The sequence below is a fragment of the Nelumbo nucifera genome, chromosome 3, assembly GCF_055504915.1.
Source record: "Nelumbo nucifera cultivar China Antique chromosome 3, China Antique-T2T, whole genome shotgun sequence".
NCBI lineage: Eukaryota > Viridiplantae > Streptophyta > Magnoliopsida > Proteales > Nelumbonaceae > Nelumbo > Nelumbo nucifera.
Window position 1 is genome coordinate 74,696,813 of NC_142651.1, and position 19,357 is coordinate 74,716,169.

The 19,357-nt window shown below is 37.1% G+C and overlaps 1 protein-coding gene and 1 long non-coding RNA gene across 5 annotated transcripts; one reads left to right on the forward strand and one right to left on the reverse strand.

Annotated features, from left to right (window-relative positions):
- The first annotated feature begins 725 nt into the window (after positions 1-725).
- Positions 726-9,968, forward strand: LOC104588336 (prohibitin-3, mitochondrial). 4 transcript variants are annotated; one of them, XM_010246216.3, is made up of 2 exons: positions 726-1,719; positions 9,656-9,968. In XM_010246216.3, the coding sequence occupies exon 1, from the start codon at positions 863-865 to the stop codon at positions 1,712-1,714; it is 852 nt and encodes a 283-aa protein (XP_010244518.1). In that variant the 5' UTR covers positions 726-862; the 3' UTR covers positions 1,715-1,719; positions 9,656-9,968. The 4 variants fall into 4 exon arrangements, with proteins under 4 accessions (XP_010244518.1, XP_010244519.1, XP_088758146.1 ...); XM_010246217.3 differs by lacking the exon at positions 9,656-9,968 and adding an exon at positions 6,480-6,706; XM_088902020.1 differs by lacking the exon at positions 9,656-9,968 and adding an exon at positions 6,196-6,216.
- Positions 9,969-11,695: 1,727 nt separating this feature from the next.
- On the reverse strand, positions 11,696-13,196 carry LOC148801359 (uncharacterized). The gene is made up of 2 exons (XR_016083379.1): positions 13,090-13,196; positions 11,696-12,873 (listed from the first exon to the last, which is right to left on the reverse strand). It is a non-coding gene; the product is annotated as an uncharacterized LOC148801359 (long non-coding RNA).
- Positions 13,197-19,357: the final 6,161 nt, after the last annotated feature.

Genomic DNA, 19,357 nt, shown 5'->3' on the forward strand with positions numbered 1-19,357 from the left:
GTGCCGACCCAACATGACCCAATTTACACCTCTACTTGAACTCGTCCACTATTGGGGACGAGACAAGGAAATTCGAGGATTCTCCATCCTTGATGAGGAGTGGAGTGCCTTACCCCTAAACTCGCCCAACATTGAGGAGTGGTTACATTGCCTTGAATCCGCGTGACACTGGGGACGGGGTGGGGATGGGGTAGAGTGTCTTTACTATGGGGCAGGGAAAGGAATGGGGTGCCCTGCTCTGAACCCCGTTGTCATTCCTATATAATTGTTAATTATTAGTGGAATTAATAAAAATGTTAATTTTTATAATTATTTTTATTTATTTAAAATTAATCAAAGTTTCATTTAAAAATAATAAAAAGAATAAAAACGATTAAATTTACTACAAATTATTAATAAAACTAAATTTATTAAAAAATATTTATTCATATTCAATTAACAATAATTATTTTTTATAAATTAACATTAAATGAAAAATAAATTTATTAAATCTTTAAATTTTCCCATGCATCGCACGGATCCCTACGAATAATTTATTAATTTTTTAAAAAAAAGTCGAACCAGATCAGATACGAAGATGTGATAGGATTCGAATTCAAATTGAATCGAATCGAATCCTATCAGATCTGGTCGGATCCGACATAACAAATATCGGATCGAATTCGAATCCGATCCGATTCGTTTGCATCCCTACTCCGAGGTCCGAGCACATTCTTTCTCTTGTAATGAATCAAACAAAACGGAGCCCAGAGGGTTTAGGAAACTAGGGTTTTGCCACCTTTCAGAAGAAAAAAACCAGAATCACAAACAAATCAAACAGCTAACTCCACTCTCTCCGAAGCTCGCTCTGTGATTTCTGAAGATGGGAAGCAGCCAAGCAGCCGTGTCCTTCCTCACAAACCTTGCCCGAGCAGCCTTCGGCTTCGGTGTGGGCGCAACCATCCTCAATTCTTCCCTCTACACTGTCGACGGTGGCCAACGAGCCGTCCTCTTCGATCGTTTCCGGGGAGTTCTCGACGAGACCATTGGAGAAGGTACCCACTTCTTAATCCCCTGGCTCCAGAAACCCTACATCTTCGACATCCGAACTCGTCCTCACACCTTCTCCTCCGTCTCCGGCACAAAGGACCTTCAAATGGTGAACCTCACACTCCGGGTCCTCTCCCGCCCTGAAGTCCCTCGCCTACCCACTATCTTCAAAACCCTCGGTCTCGAGTACGACGAAAAGGTCCTTCCTTCAATCGGCAACGAAGTCCTCAAAGCGGTCGTCGCCCAATTTAACGCCGATCAGCTCCTCACTGAACGTCCCCACGTTTCTGCCCTCGTCCGCGAGAGCTTGATTCATCGCGCCAGGGACTTCAACATTGTTCTTGATGATGTTGCTATTACTCACTTGTCCTATGGTTCTGAGTTCTCTAAGGCTGTTGAGCAGAAGCAGGTGGCACAACAGGAAGCGGAGAGGTCCAAGTTTATTGTGATGAAGGCGGAGCAGGAGAGGAGAGCAGCTATTATTAGGGCTGAAGGAGAAAGTGAGTCGGCTAAGCTGATTTCAGATGCCACTGCAGCTGCTGGGATGGGTTTGATAGAGTTGAGAAGGATTGAGGCGTCAAGAGAAATTGCTGCTACATTGGCGAAGTCACCCAATGTGGCGTATCTTCCTGGTGGAAACAACATGTTACTTGGGCTCAATCCTTCTTTGACGCCTGGGCGTTGATCATGGTAAACTTTTCTCTTTCTGTATATCTTTCTAGAAGTTAATTATTTAGTTTAGAATTAAGAATAGCAATGCTTCTGAGTTCTCTCTGTTTCTTTAACCTGTCTTGGTTCTTTACTTCTCTTTTTAATTATGATGGACTTACCAAAATTTCAAATGTCTCTTGTGTGTTTTTGTTTTTGTTTTTGTTTTTGATTTTTGATTTTTGATTTTTGATTTTTGATTTTTGTTTTTTTCTTTTGAAGTGGAGGCTTGTTTAGCGAAAGGGGCTTATAGAATACATTTTTAGCTTGAATTGGTATTTCTTGCTTGTTTTTCTGTTTGTTACCGTGACTATAATAGATATTACCTTTTTGAGGGAGACATTTGATTTTTTATTGATTTTCAATATATGTAATTTTAGAGAATATGACATTTGCATTAAGTACCAAAATACCAATGTAAGAGAGTGCAAACTGATTCACAAGCGAGGTTGCCAAGTTTCTAAGTTGAGGCTGGGGGACAACATAGCGCCTTGTAGCCTAGGGAATTTATATATAACTTTTAGATGATTGTCACTTGTTCCCCTTTTCCTTTATGAATTAACTAGTTTCTCTAGTTGGTGTCACAAATAGAAAGCATTAAAAGTATCCTAACATGAAAAATCAAACATTAAAGGCAGAGTTTAAATAACATTATTAAGCCTATTAAAATCCAGGGGATGGATCTCTATTGTTTTAACAAGAGAGGGAGATAAAGAGAGAATTTGTATAATGTGTTAAGTCAAAGAATAGGTGAAAGGAAACATATTAAGGGATGGGGCCATTGTTATTTTGAATGTGACAGATATATTCTTTTTTGATGAGTAAAATAGAAATTTATTAAAAGAAAAAGATAAGTTACATGTAGTAGGTGACAAGATGACACCTAGCTTACAGAACAGAGCAAAAACTGAACTGGGTACAGTCCAAAACTAAGACTGGTACACACACATCATTGAATCTCAAGCAAACTCCAGAAATTTCCCCCCAAATCTGATCTGTTTACTTGATCGAAATCTGGTAACACCCAAACCCATTCTGCAATCAACTTCCCTACCAGAGCCACCAGAACTTCTGTGTTCTTGAGTTTGTCTTCAAAGATATAGAGTAGAGATTGAGAACTTCTGTGACAGATATAGAGTAGAGGTTGTAAAAGTGTGGTTAATTGCAGAGAAAGGGAAAAAGGGCTGAGCCTTTATTCTGTGGTTATGGTTAGAAAGACAGATGGGAGTAATTATATAAGATTAAAAAATGAAACAAGGTACAAAACTCCTTTTTTTTTTTTTAAGAGAAGGTAAAGTATATTGTATCATATGTGAAAATGGATGGCTGTACATGGGGTGAGACTTCCTCAAGAAAACCTTAAGGAAGATAATTACAAAATGAGGGCATCTGTAGAAATATTGTGCCTTTTCCCAGGAGAAACTTTTTGCTAACATGTTGTGTACAATTTCGTCAGTATGAGAGGATTTTCCTTGAAAAATTCCGTTGTTCCTCTCCATCCAAATTGTCCAAAGTGCAGCTGCGGGAAAATTATGCCATTAACAAAGAGGCCTTCAGCTCTCCAACTGTTAGGAAGTTCAAAACTGTGTTGGGAAAGACCCACATAAATGCAGATTAGCCAACAAATGGTTCCAATGATGATTATGCTGAGAGGGCAATGCAGAAAAGGGTGGTCTGGAGTCTCTTGAGAAGCATTGCAAAGAGGACAGTTGGGGGAGTTTATGGGAATACCTCGCTTAGCTTATCTTTAGTAAGGCATTTGCCATGGGCTGCAGTTCAGACTTGGAAAGCAACTTTTGGTGGCACTTTCTGTGCCCAAACAACTTTATGTGGGAAAGTGGGTACATTCAAACTGAGGTGCTGCATCATGGATTTGACTGAGAAAATTCTCCTGTACCATTTCCAAATTCTACTGCCCTCTTCTGTGTTGATAGGCTGAAATTGCTGAAGATGGAGGAGCATATTTTCTAAATTTTCAATCTCCCAGTCAAACAAGTTTCTTCTGAAAACAGGGGACCAATGACCAATAGCTCCTTCGTTAGTGAAGGTCTCAGCAATTGTTGCCTTTGTTTTTGGCTGAATTAAAGAGGCTAGGGTAGATTTCAGCCGAGGACCTATCTCCACACCACAAGTCCAACCAGAATCTTTTAGACATCCACCATTGCCCAGCTTGCTTACAATGCCTTCTAGGAATTGTGCTTAAGTTTTCTGAATGACCTTCCACAATGCAATGGTTGTACTTAGGTGGCACTCGTTAAGTTTTGAGGGCTGGACTTGGTGCAGTTTAAATTTTTAAGTCGGGCACCTGACTTGCACCCCTATTATTTTATTTCTCTTTAAGTTGAAAATTGATTTCCTATAGTGCCCATTGCACCTTTTTAAGTTTTAACTTGTTTATGCAATATGATATGGTGTAGCTGTACTACTCTCAAAATTATTACACCTCCCCATATGGAAACACTAAAGTGAGGCAGAAGGTGATCCCAAAATAAATGCCTTATTGCTAGGCACCGGCTTGACAACTATTTTGGTGTTTGGCTGCTTCTTTTCTTCTCTTTGCTTTCGCTAGTGCATCTGGAGTTAGAAGATGTTCAATGTCTTAATTATATACCCCAAATATTTTATAATCACACCTATTCAACGGACCTCCGGGTTTTTTCTACAAGAAACTCAAAGGCCTAGAGTCAAGAATGCTTCAGTTGAAGCTCCCTATTTGGAACTTCAGATTGACTTTCTTGGGCTGTGTTTGTCAAATCTTGTTACCAATAGTTACCAAACCAAGGGGCCTGTTTGGGAGGGATGAAGCTTTGGTTGAGTTGCTTTGGAGAAGCTACTAAAAGAAGCTTGAATAGAAAGCTATTTTTTTGGCTGAAGGACAGCAAATTTGGGCATTCCGAAGTTCAGAAACTTTTGCTGGATAGACAGGTTGATGAATGCATTGCTTTGCTGGAGAAATTAGAGAAGGTGGAAATTTCAGATGAGCAAGGGATGAATTATGGTGGAAAGAAGGCTCAAATGGGAAATTCTCTGTGAAATCATACTACCTTGCTCTTTGTAGGGACAATACAAGTTTAAACCACGTTGGAGGTGTTTGGGGAAATCTGATTCCACTTCCCCTTAGGGTTGAAGCCTTTGCATGGCTTGTGGTAATGGACAGTATTTGAAAGTGGACCACCTGAAACCAAGAGGATTTAACTTGGTTAACATGTGCTATCTTTGTGAAGAGCAGGAGCAAAACATTTTCCATTTGTTTTTTTTTTCTTGCAAGTTTGCTGGTTTTACATGGAATCTATTTATAGTTGTTTGTTTGGGGAAACCCGATTCCCCCTAGGGTTGAAGCCTTTGCATGGCTTGTGGCAATGGACAGTATTTTGAAAGTGGATCACCTGAAATCAAGAGGATTTAACTTGGTTAACATGTGCTATCTTTGTGAAGAGCAGGAGCAAAACATTTTCCATTTGTTTTTTTTTCTTGCAAGTTTGCTGGTTTTACATGGAATCTATTTATAGTTGTTTGTTTGGGGAAACCCGATTCCCCCTAGGGTTGAAGCCTTTGCATGGCTTGTGGCAATGGACAGTATTTTGAAAGTGGATCACCTGAAATCAAGAGGATTTAACTTGGTTAACATGTGCTATCTTTGTGAAGAGCAGGAGCAAAACATTTTCCATTTGTTTTTTTTTCTTGCAAGTTTGCTGGTTTTACATGGAATCTATTTATAGTTGTTTGTTTGGGGAAACCCGATTCCCCCTAGGGTTGAAGCCTTTGCATGGCTTGTGGCAATGGACAGTATTTTGAAAGTGGATCACCTGAAATCAAGAGGATTTAACTTAGTTAACACGTGCTATCTTTGTGAAGAGCAGGAGCAAAATATTTGCCGTTTGTTTGTTTTTTTTTTCTTGCAAGTTTGCTGGTTTTATATGGAATTTGTTTATAGGTATGTTTGGGGTATGAGATTTTCTTCCAAGATCACCTGCAACAATTTTCTCCTCATGGCCGAAGATAAGAGGATGCAGAAAAGCAAAAATAATTTGGATTGCATCATTTTTGCAATATATTAGAACATCTGGAAGGAAAGAAATAGAAGAATTTTTGAAGACAAATCTTAGCCAATGGACAGGATATTGGCGGCAATTAGCAAATTCGTTGGAGAGTGGGTGCTGATGCTACCGAAATTTACACAAGTCTTAAAGGAGGATCTTGGGGATAAACTTGAGGAAGTGTTGGGGTTTCAATTGTGTAATTTGGAAAATCTTGTATGATTAGTTTAGCAATTTTCGGTTGTTTTCTTGTATGTGGTGATTCCTTATCACCTATCAGGATGTATCCCTTTTTTTTTCTTTTAATGAAATTTCATTTTTACTATAAAAAATCTAACTGTTGCCTCTTGCACCCCACCAATGTATATGTCTACTCTAATAGACAACTCTGGATTTTTCTTGATCATTTATTAATTTGTAGGTTAAGGGTTGGAAGTATGTTGGCCTCTTTTCGGGAGTGGGGGGTGCCTTTACAACTGCAGTTTTTGGCCTTGCATTTTCATTTAGAGCATAACTTTTGGCTGGTCTTCTAGAGAGGTTTTTTTTTTTTTTTTTTCCCTCTTAGAGTGTGTTAATTAGTGCTGATTAAACTAATAGTCCTTGTGCAACTTTTCCTGTTCTGTTATTTATATTATTAATCATAGTCTCCGCTTCAAAAGAAAAAAAAATCATAGTCTCTAATATGTACTATTATTTTTGTCACAGGTTTGTTTCAGAACATGATAATGTTGGGCTCCAATGCAATGTTGAGCTTTACCTATAAAAAAAAGAATGCAATGTTGAGCTTTGGTTTATATTAAGCACATTCAATGGAAGTTTCTTACAAACATTTGGTGCTTTTTCCTCTGAAACTATATATGTCAACCAGAACTTTTATGTAGATGGAAATTATAGATTAAAAAATTGTTGGTGTTTACCGGTTATGAATCAAATAACAGCAGCATTATTTCCATTTTGAAATCCCAAGTTAGAAAAATAATCAATTGAACATTAAACTTAGAATCAGTATCAACCAGAAAGGTGAAACACAAAAATAGAGAAAAATAAAGAAAGTGTCATTAAAACTAGGACTGTATATAGCTTCACAAATGTATGCATGCTCATCTTATTCTTTTACATTTTCATACATTTTTAAACATTTTTCTGCTAATTCTTATTTCGCATGAATCATCATCATCATTCATGCCTTATTTGAACTATATGGGGTTGGCTACATGAATGTTGTTTCACCACTCCATTAAACCATATCCACTGTTAAATTATCAGTTCTTAAATCATTTCTTACTACTAGCCATGCCCATTTTGGTCTAACCCATTTTAGCCTATTCTCTCATTATATCACTTATTGGAGCTATTCATAGGTTTGATGGTGTCATTCCTGATTCAATATTTTCTAATTTTGAATATGTTTTTTGATTGCCCAACAATTTGCTCTATATAACATAGTTGGCCTTATACTTGTTTTATAGAAAATTTCTTTTAAGTGGTATTCTCATATCACACAAATGTTCCGATGCATCCCTTTATTTTACTTAATCTGTTCTAATCCTTTGGGTGACATTCTTTTCAATCCCTCTCTTGTTGCGAATATTGAACCAAAATACTAAAAATGGTTATATTGAATTTTCTTTTGATCTCTAATTCTAAGTTTATCTTGATTTACACTCCTATAATTATTAAATTTATGTCATATACTTTGTTTTAGGCCTATTTATTTTAAAACCATTTATTTCTAAAGCATTTGTCCATAAGCTTAATTTTGCATTTAATCCTTTATTAGTTTTATCAATTAAACAATGTCAATTGAAAACAATATACACCATGGAACTTTCTGAATATGTTTAGTTAATTCATTTATGATCAATGCAAATAGTAAGTGTTAAATGTTGAGCTCTAGTGAAGACCTATTATAATTATGAAATCTGAAGTCTCTCCTACTTTGAACTTTATTATTTTTCAAAATTCACCATATTATCTCTCTAGGAATTCTATCATAAGTTTTTTTAGATTAATAAATACCATATGAAGTTAAGTTTTCTATTAATCGTCTCAAAAGAAATATAGCTTTCATGGTTGATCTCCTTGGCATAAAGCCAAATTGGTTTTCTAATATAGTTGTTTCCTTTCACCTATTAGATCTCTAATATACTTGTTTCAAGTTGTAATCTTTGTTCAATTATTCTTTCTCAAAGTTTCATATTGTAGTTCATGAGTTTAGTTTTTTGATAGTTATTACAATTTTGCTTATCACCTTTATTGTTAAATATAGACATTATATTACTATTTTTCCAATCATCAGGCATCTTTTTTTCTTTATTATTTTGTTAAATAGCTTATTTAGTCATAACAAATCTATATCTCCCATACCTTTCACTTCTATTGGAATCCTATAAGGTTTTAATGCCTTTTTCCTTCGTTTTAGTTAATGTCTCTTTTATTTCAATAAGTTTAATTCTATGAACGTATGTATTATTTTTAATCTTATTGTTTTCCCATCTTTGTTTCATTTTCTCATTTTTATCAACACTCTTTGATCTTCATTTTTAATGCACCTAACATGGTTTAAATCTCTACCCTTTCTCTCAGTTTTGTTTGCTTATACACTACTTTTCTCCCTCTTTAATGCCTAATTTATGGTAAAGCTCATCATAAGCTTACATTTAGCTTCATTCACTTTATTTCTTATAGTTTTATATTTTTTCTAACTTTTTGTACTTTAGTTTTCTATCATTCTTTGTAACATGTTTATTTTAATTTGACTATATTTTAAATCTCTTCATTCTCCCACCAAGTTTTTAATGCTTTTCCATTTTCCTTTAAATTTTCCTAAGATTTCCTTTGCTACCTTCTTTAGTTTATCATTTCAAGCCAGATATAATTAATATTTCTAAGTTCTAATTTCCACCTAATTTTTGGACACGTATTTTCTTTCCTATTTCTCTTCAAAATTTGTATTGTTAACCTTTCTCTTGGAATAACTTTACAGTTTTTATACATCAATCGTTCTGTTTTCTTAACATAAAGCTATTTGGTTTATGCTTGATCTACTTTTAAATGTTATTAAGTGCTCATCATTCTTTTGAAAAAGGTGTTTAAAATTGCCATATCATAAACTATTACAGAATCTAATATTGTACCTTCTGAATTATTTTTCTCCCCAAATCCAAATCGAAATTTTTTATGTACCATACCATATCTTAAAGAAAATTATTTTTTAATGTTTTATTTTAAATCTACTTCAGATGCATAAGCATTAATTATGCTAATGACTTTTTCCCCTAAAACAAGTTTAATTAAAATAAGGTAAAATACATAAATTATCCAATCTTTTAGCAAATATGAGTGTTTTGATCACTCAATCTTGACTATGGATATGGTGGGTAGTGATTGAGTATAAAGGAGTCACTATTATCATCCATCAAAGTCTAACTGAATACATTCCTCAGTTAAATCATTAGGCCTTCTACTAGTAATTTGAGGACATGGCAAGTCATCTTTTTGACAATTACAATGTAATCATCGACAACAAAGCTGCAAAGATAATGCAAAACAAACTTACAAACTGAAGCCACCAAGTTCTTGCCCTAGTTTGAGAAAGAAAAGGCCTCTTGACCCATTTGGATATGGAAACAAGAGAGTTGAACCAAACAGAGATGTTGGTTGGATTGAATAACTTCTCTTTAATACCAACCCTGAATCCATTTTTCAGAGATATCTTATCATTTTCATAGAATACCCAAAAATATTTTGGTAAGAAATAAAGAGGAACAAAATTTGATACGTGATTTATTTTTATGTTAATTCTTTTCTTTCTTTTCTTCTACAGTAGTTCAACATTCATCTTGTGAGATTTATAAGGTTGTTTTACATTGTTTTTGTAGCTTTACTGTCAATGACTAACAAGTGGTTTGAGATTGGGGAGAATGTTACTTGATTCAGATTCAACAACTGTCAAGGATTCAGTCAAAATTGAACTTTAAAGCTGAAGATGATGCAACCGAAATTGCCAGAATTTGATCCTAGTCAATTGATGTGAATTGATGTTGATGTTGTGCACTTCAAAAATCTCCAATTGAATGTAGCAATTGATCACTTATAAGGCTTGCATTTTTGTTGGAAAAACTAGAGAAAAGAGAGAAGAAAGTCTTCAACCTTGGTCGAACTAAGGTTTGGAAGAACAATTGTTGATGTTAATGTGTGTTTCAATTCTCCTACACTTATATAGAGTTGGACTCCTAAAGTCCTAAAAGGAGTTTCTTAATCAGATTTCAAACTAAATTAGATAACTTCTAATTAGGAAATAATCCTAATTAAATTAGGATCATAGAGAACAATAAACTTCCCTAATTTGACCCATAATCTCTAACAACCTAACTTCCTATTCAAAGTAGGCCAATGACTAGTCAATTTGAACTAAACCTCCTAACGAGGCGTTCTTTTTTCGGACTTTGAGAGGGGGGAGAGTTGGTCAATGGGATTTTGGTTCCCATTGACCAAGAATCCCATGTTCTTTTTTTCAGATTTATGTGGGGATTAGGGAAAGTTTAATTTTCTAGGTATCACTTACCAGGGTAAGTGATGCTCATCTCCTAGGTAGGTAAATAACTTTCCCATCTAGGGGGAAAGTTGTCAACACTTGAATGGGACAAAAGTGCCCTTTTTAATAATTGATTTTTATGGCTGAAATGATCATTGCCTTATTTACATGAGAAATAAAAGAACATGGGTAAATGCATTTACCTGGGTAAGTGTTTTCCAAGAAAAACTTACCCAGGTAATTGCATTTATTCGAGTAAGTAACTTATCAAAAAACGAATGGGCCTAAATAATTATTTATTTTCCCATCTCTTACTAGTCAATTTGACTTGAACCTTGTATTTGTTGCACCCACTAACCTCCCATGTAAGGCCACATGGGTTTGGGCCATATGTTGAAGCATATGGGCAAAATTCACTAGTACAATCTAGTAAATTGCCCCAATCCTATTTGTCTCAAATTTGGCCCAACACTTAAGTAGACACTTGCTCTCAACCTCTTAGCTAGTAATATGTGTATACTACCCACAGGGAAAGACCTCTTCCATGACTATAGGATACAATTTCACACTCTTTACTCAGATATATTTCAAGATTAAAAACCTTTTGCAAACCCTTTTATAAAATAAACTATTTATAAATATAAATTCATTTTATAAACTAATATCAAAACAAGTTAAAATCTATTGTTGATAATTTTAGATTTCCATTAGAGAATGTAAATTAGAATATTTTCTTTGTCCGACAAAGTGGTTGATTTTATCACAATGATCACCACTCAAGTTCTATTCCAAACTGTTTCAACGTACTTAGGTATTTGATCATAAGTGGATCTCACTAGTTGGTATATCAAAAGTAATTTAATTTAACACATGGTGAAGTATTATTATCAAGTCAGAGGTCGAGTCCAATTTTCTAGTTTTTTTTCCATCTAAGGTCTAAGGCATAACTAGAAACGGTTCTTATTTAGTGTTTCACTTAACAACCATCCATTGTATCTTAGGTCTAACCCTAGTAGTTGAGACATGCTCCACTGATTCAGCAGTGGAATAGTGTTAGCCTTGACATGATACTCCCTAAGTTTATCAGATGACTGAAAACATTCTAAGCAAACACAAGTCTTATAAATATCTAACTTAAGAGATAATTTACAGAAACATACCAAAACTAATAAAATAACAATGTTCAGATTTCATTCAATAATAAATAGGAAAATTTCCCGATAGGTACCCTATACTTTAGGTTGAGTGCCAATTTAGTATTCGAACTTAAACGTGACAATCTAGTACCCGAACTTTTGAAATGCAACAATCTAGTACCTACCGTTAATGGACCGTCTGTTATGTATATGATGTAACCTCATGTGCGATTTAAGACTTTTGAAAATGTCAAAATTACCCTTAAAAATAAAACACATTGTTCATCATTTTCTTTCTCAAGAAAATGAAATAGAGCCCAAGCCAAGCTCTCAACAGTTAAGTCCACCATTTCATTATGAAAACACAAGAGCCAGGGCTCACCGCTGGCCACCACCAAGGGGTGGTGTTCTCAGTTTAACACTGTAGCTGACACCATGGCCCACACTTGATGATCCTGATCAAGAGAGAGAGGGAGAAATACGTGAGAGGCGGAAACAGAAGCCACATCACAAATCTTTAACTATTATTTGCATCTCATTGGTTCCACCCTCCTTGTTTTTTTCATTACCCTTCGTATTTCTAGAGCAAAACCACAGCCCCCTTCTCCACCTCCTGAAAGCAGTCAACACTCACTCCAACGAGTTCGTCCCTATGTACCCGGACAGGGGAACCAAGAGAAGATGCACAAGGTTGGGGTTCCGGCTCCTGTGTTAGAATTATGACTCCATCTTCCTGTGGCTTGCCTTCTAAGAGCCCAATGAAGCTTCTCGCTGGCTGGTTGAAAGCAAGGGCTTGAACATGAGAAAACTCACCAAGATCATCTGCAACATTCCTATGATTTGAGCAAGCGAACTTCGACATCACCCAAGTTGAAATACGCGATGAAAGATAATTCATACACCTTCTTCATCATTATATCTTTCTCTTGAAATTGGTTCGAGCAGTACCCTTCTTCGCCACTTTCTGATGCAGTGGAAACCAGTTTAACTCATTGTCAGTCTACTTTACAAGTGGGAACTGGTTTCAAGAGAAAGATACAGTACCCTTCTTCGCCACTTTCTGATGTAGTACCATTGTATCTTTGTCTTGAAACCAGCTTAAGGGGTACCCAAGTTGAAATACGCGATGCGGTACCCTTATTCGTCATTGTATCAACTGATTCCCAGTTGACTTAAACGGTGAGAGTAGAATATCTTGATGGAATTCGGTAGATCAGAGCTTTAATTTCCTCACTTGAATGCTTCTCTCTCTTGATTTCCATAATTGATAGATTAGAGAGCGACAAGGCTTCTTCTTCGTCCTATTCTTCTTCTTCTTCTTCTTCTTCTTCTTCTTCACGGGAATTGAAGGCCACCCATTTTACCTCGCTACCTTTATTCGCCATCTCCAGAGCTGGAATTATTTCAGCAGAAATGCCTGCCGTTTCTTGCGAACATGCAAGTGGAAAAAGATGGGAAGTAAGATTGAAGAAATGTATAGAGTAATGAAAGATATTTGAATCCACAAATAGCCTGGTAAAGCGGTCAAACTAAAAAATAAAAAAGAAAAACCTTTAACGAATAAATTAAGAGGAAAAATGGGGATTTGCAGTGATCTCCATTATTGAATCGGGGAGCTGCTGTTAGCCTATTAGCCTATTACCTTCCGAGTAATGACCACTCGGCTTCGCTTCCGTGCAATGACCACACGCCCATTACTTATTGATCAGAGCCATTATTCTACCGGGGAGGGGAGCTGCTATTAGCCTATTACCTTTCGAGTAATGACCACTCGGCTCGCTTTCATATATTTGAATTCTTATGCTTTGTGTTTGGTTTGGTCAGTGAGAAGTTGGGATCGTTGTTGATTTATTAACAAAAGGTTGACAAAAAAAAATTAGATGACAGTTAACGGGTATTTGTGTCTTTTCCCATGATACTCAATGGCTATTAACAACAGGTACTAGATTGTTACATTTCAAAGGTTCGGGCACTAGATTGTCGCGTTTTAAAGTTTGGGTAATAAATTGGCGCTCGGCCTAAAGTATAGGGTACCTATCGGGAATTTTTCCTAATAAATATCAAATTGCATAAGTCTAATTAGAGCTAAGGGCATATAATATCTAACGGTTCCCATTTGCACTTAGGTCGAATCAGGTACAAGCCATAATCCCATACTATTCACATGTTTTTCAAACACTTTTTGTGTCACTAGCTTATTTAATAGGTCAACCACTTTATCTATTAATGTTTCTTTCTGTATTTGGATGTCCTCTCTTCCAATTATCTTCCTCAATATATGGTTCTTCCTCTCAATGTGTTTTGACTTCGAATGGGCTCTTGGATTCTTAACTTGAGCAATGACTCCAATGTTGTCTCACAATAGTGGATGTGATATATTGGTAGGTATCATACTATTTTCTTAGTACCTTTACTTGCTGTAATGTATTCGCCTTTGGTTATAGAATCCATTGTAGAGCCTTGTTTTTTGCTTCTCCAACTAACTAAGTAGGATTCCAATAGAAAGAAATATCTAGATGTAGACTTTCTATCATTCGGATTTGATTGAAAGTTGGCATCTATGTACCTTACAAGTTGTAGTGAACTACCATCAATGACTAGATAATGGTTATAGGTTCTTAGGTACTTAAATATGTTTTTCACTGCAGTCCAATGCTTCTTTCTTGGGCTAGAATGGTATCTACTTACAACATTGACAACTTGCACAATATCAGGTTTGTGTATATAACATGGCATACGTGATGCTCCTTACAATGAGGCACAGGGAATCCTCTTCATGTCCTCAATCTCCTCGTGAGTCTTAGGTGATATACCCTTAGAGAGAGTGACTTGTGCTGAAAGGCATAAATCACTTCTTGAAGTCCTATATGTTGAACCTCTTTATGACCTTATCAATATAAGTAGATTGTGACAATCATTTTAAACGCTTTGGTCTTTCTTTATAGAGTCAGAGTGTCAAGATATAGGAAGATTCTCTAAGATCATTCATGGAGAACTATTGTGAAAGCCATAATACAACATTCATATATTATTCCCAATGAGTAGGATGTCATCCGCATAGAATATTAAAAACATAACTTTGTCTTCCACTATTTTTCTATAAATAGAGGTTTCATTCATATTCTACCTAAAATAAAACTGTTCAACTATTGAGTAAAATTGGATGTTTTAGCTTCTAGAAACCTATTTTAGTCCATAAATTGATACATTGAGCTTTCACACTATGTGTTCCAGACTTTTAACAATAAAGCCTTTTGATTATTGTATAAAAATATTGTTTTGACAGCTGTGTTTAAGTAGTTCGAACCAGTAGAGAGTAAGGGAGAAAGAAGAAGAAGAAGGAAGAAGAAGAACCGTCGAATCTGATAGCTTAAACCCTATCAGTTGACCCTAATATGAATTAGCCTCTAATTGTCATAGTACAATTAATCTCTATGTGAAGGACCTTCTCCCTCACAAAGTGGCTATCAATCTCTATGTGCTTTGTTCTCTCATGAAAAACAGGGTTAGATGAGATGTGGAGTGCAACTTGATTGTCATAGTACAATTTCATAGGTCTATCCATGGAGAACCTGAATTCTTATAGGAGATTCCTCAGCCATACTAATTCACATGTAGTGTGTGCCATGGCTCTGTATTCGGCTTCAACACTACTCCTTGCCACAACCATCTGCTTCTTACTCTTCCATGTCACAAGATTTTCTCTAAAAATGTGCAGTAACTTGTAGTAGATCTTCTATCAGACACAGAGCCTGCCCAATATGCATTTGTATACTTAATTACCTCAAGTCTTCCTCCTAGTTTATATAATAACCCACGGCTTGGAGCTCCCTTCAGGTATTTTACAATTCTAAGAACTACATCCCAGTGAGGTATTCGAGGGTTTTGCATAAATTGGCTCACCACACTAACTGCAAAGGAGATGCCTAGTCTCGTGATAGTCAAATAGTTTAGCTTCCCCACTTACTGTCTATACCTTACAGGATCATCAAATATTTCCCCTGTATCACTGCTCAACTTAGCATTTGGCTCCATGGGAGTTTTAGCCGGTTTTGCACCTAACAGTCATGTTTCATCCAGTAGATCAAGAACATATTATCTTTGGCACAGGTTTATACCTTGTTTTGATCTAGCAACTTCTATACCCAAGAAATACTTCAATGTCCCAAGGTCTTTTATTGAAAATGGTTTTGCAGAAATACCTTTAGTTTATCAATCACCAATTTATCACTACCAGTTATGACAATATCATCCACATAGACCACTAATAAAATCTTTCCGACTTCTGAATCATAAATGAACACCGAGTGGTCAACCTAGCATTGTTTCATTCCAAAATTCTTCACCACTTCACTAAACTTCCCAAACTAAGCACGATGTGATTGTTTCAACCAATAAATTGCCTTTTTCAATTTGCACACCTTACCGTCCTCCCCCTGAGCAACAAACCTAGGTGTTGCTCCATATATACCTCCTCCATAAGGTCCCCATGAAGGAAGACATTTTTAGTGTCTAGTTGAAACAATGGCCATCCATACATAACTGCTAGAGAAATTAAGACATGAACAAAGCCAATCTTAGCCACTGGAGAGAATGTCTCCATATAGTCCACCCCATACAACTATGAATAACCTTTAGCAACAAGTCTAGCCTTTAGACTCTTCACATTACCATCCAGCAAGTATTTAACAGTATACACCCATTTACAATCCACAACATGCTTATTGGGAGGAAGAGTAGAGAGCTCCCACGTTTGAGTATGCTGAATGGCAGAGAGTTCCTCCTCCATTGTTTTCCGCCACCCAGGTGAGCTAAGAGCCTCTTGGACATTCTTAGGTATAGAAATAGATGACAACAATGAAACAAACTGGCGATGTGAAGCGGAAAGGTGAGATACTGAAACAAAATTGGAAATGGGATAGAGGGTACAACTTCGTTTACCTTTCCGTAAAACAATGGGAAGATCAAGTCCTGAAAGTTCTGGGACAGGAGCAACAATAGGATCCGCAAACAAGGTAGAAGCTGGAGGAGGAGCCAGTGTCTGTCGATGAGTATACACATGCCAGATCGGTGGTCGTTCAGTAGGGATCTGCACTGGAGGAGGTGAAGGGTCAACCCCAATTGGAACAACTGGAACGGGATCACGGACTGGAAGAGGAAGAGGAAGCAAAGGTGAAGACACCGATACTTCAGGTCCTGAGAAAAAGGGGACAGACTAAAAAAATGTGACATCAGGACAGACATAGCACTTCCGAGTAATGGGATTGTAACACATACCCTTTTTGAGTCCGAGAGTAGCCAAGAAAGACACTTAATAGAGCGTGCATCCAGCTTGTCTATCCCAGGACTCAGATTGTGAACAAAGCACACACAGCCAAAGATGCGGGTGTTAATGGAAAGGGAGACAAGGTGGGGAACAAAATAGAAAAGGGAGACCGACCATGAAGAATGAAGGAGGGCACCCGATTAATAAGGAAACACACAGTAAGTATAACATCACTCCAAAATTGTTTAGGAACACTCATATGATGAAGAATAAACCGAGCAGTTTCAAAGAGATGACGGTTCTTTCCTTCAGCCACCTCATTTTGTTGAGGAGTGGATGCACACGAAGTTTGATGAATGATGCCATGCTGTTCTAAATACTATTGAAAGGAAGTAAGAAAGTATTCACGACCGTTATCTGAACGAAGAACTTTGATTGGAACTCCAAATTGTGTATGTATTTCAACATGGAATTTTTGAAAAATGGAAAATAATTCACTCATTTCTTTCATTGAATAAATCCATGTCATCCTTGAACAATCATCAACAAAAGTGACAAAATACTTGTAACCATTATAAGACTATTTTAATCGGACTCCAAACATTTGAATGAACCAAAGCAAAAGGACTCAACATACGACTATCAACTCTAGGACTGAAGGGAACCTGATGATGTTTTCTATATTGACACGATTCACACTGTAAAGACAACAAATGACTCAAAGACGAAACTAGTATCTTGAGTGCCTTGAGAGATGGATGTCCCAGTCGACAATGCCACTGTAGAGGAGTGAGTGAAGTCTGAAGTGCAACTGACGATCCGCCTCCGTCAAGGTAATACAATCCACCAGCCTCATGCCTCCCACCAATCTTCTTCCCCATCTTGAGATCCTGAAAAACATAAAAGGAAGGGAAAAATGTAATAGAGCAATTAAGAGTCTTGGTTAATTTATTAACATACATAAGATTGAATGGAAACTTAGGGACATATAGAACAAATGATAAAGAAAGAGAAGTCATGTCAACATTACCAACACCACAGATGGAAGAAGAGAAACTGTTGGCAAGGGTAACAGTTTGAGATGTGGAAGTTTCAGAGAGGGAAGAGAACACACCTGGAGTCACGGTCATGTGATCAGAGGCTCCAGAGTCCATAATCAAGGGAGAGGGTTTGGATGCCAGACAAGCTATACCTGAGTGGGCAAGGGTGGCTATCGTATGATGTGAAGTAGCCTGGAGGAACCTCTCATACTCATCGCGTGGTACACTCACCATCTTCTTCCCAGAAACAGATGTAGATGTGGAAGGTGTTAGATCTGCCTATTGGTTATCACTGACATCAACCCCACCAGCTACTACATGATTAGCCCATGTAGAAGGAGGGTCATGGAGATCATAACAGAAATTCATCGAATGTCTGTCCCTACCACAATGGGTACACTTCCTTGTAGAGTTACTTTTTCCTTTACCATGACCTCCCCCTGAGTCAGGACCACCACCACAGCCAAATACGAAACCACCATGACCTCCTCGGGAGGCATGTCCTCCCTCTCTAGTACCACGTCCACCTCCTCTGGCTATCACAAATGCTGATCTATCAGACTATGTGGGATTCTCTATAGATCCCAAAGAAATCCTACGAAACCGTGCAAAAACTTCCTCAAGTGTAGGAAGAGTAGATTCTTCCAATATTTGGGCCCTAACTGGTTTATATTCTAATTTCAACCCCACTAAGAACCTAGTGACATCTAGTTGTTCCCTCTGTTGTTGTTGAACCTTAACATCTGGAGTGAGGGGATGATAGACATTGAGTTCATTTATGAGGTTCTTCATACTGGCATAGTACTCTTCTAGGGTTTTATTCCCTTGCTGCAGATCGAAATACTCATGATAGAGCTAATATACTTTTGTAGTATTATCCTGCCCAGAAAAAAGCTTTTAGGCATGTTCCTTTTTCCTTTACCACGACCTCCCCCTGAGTCAGGACCACAACCACAGCCAAATACGGAACCACCATGACCTCCTCGGGAGGCATGTCCTCCCCCTCTAGTACCACGTCCACCTCCTCTGGCTATCACAAATGCTGATCTGTCAGACTGTGTGGGATTCTCTACAAATCCCAAAGAAATCCTATGAAGCCGTGCAAAAACTTCCTCAAGTGTAGGAAGAGTAGAGCTTCCCAATATTTGGGCCCTAACTGGTTCATATTCTAATTTCAACCCCACTAAGAACCTAGTGACATCTAGTTGTTCCCTCTGTTGTTGTTGAACCTTAACATCTGGAGTGAGGGGATGATAAACATTGAGTTCGTTTATGAGGTTCTTCATACTGGCATAGTACTCTTCTAGGGTTTTATTCCCTTGCTGCAGATCGAAATACTCCTGATAGAGCTGATATACCTTTGTAGTATTATCTTGCCTAGAATAAAGCTTTTGCGCATGTTCCCATATGTCCTTAGTTGTATCTAAGAACATAAAGTTGGCACTTATTTTGGGTTCCATACTATTCCATAACCATGTCATGATTTGGGCATCTTCCTATTCCCAGTCATCAAACCCTAGAGAGTCAGCTGATGGTTTATCTTCTTTCACGTGTTTCGCTTTCCTCTTTGCCTTGAGGAAAACTTCCATTGACTTGGCCCATGG

Coding starts and splice junctions, on each gene's coding strand:
- LOC104588336 (XM_010246216.3), top strand. CDS start 863: ATGGGAAGCAGCCAAGCAGCCGTGTCCTTCCTCACAAACCTTGCCCGA.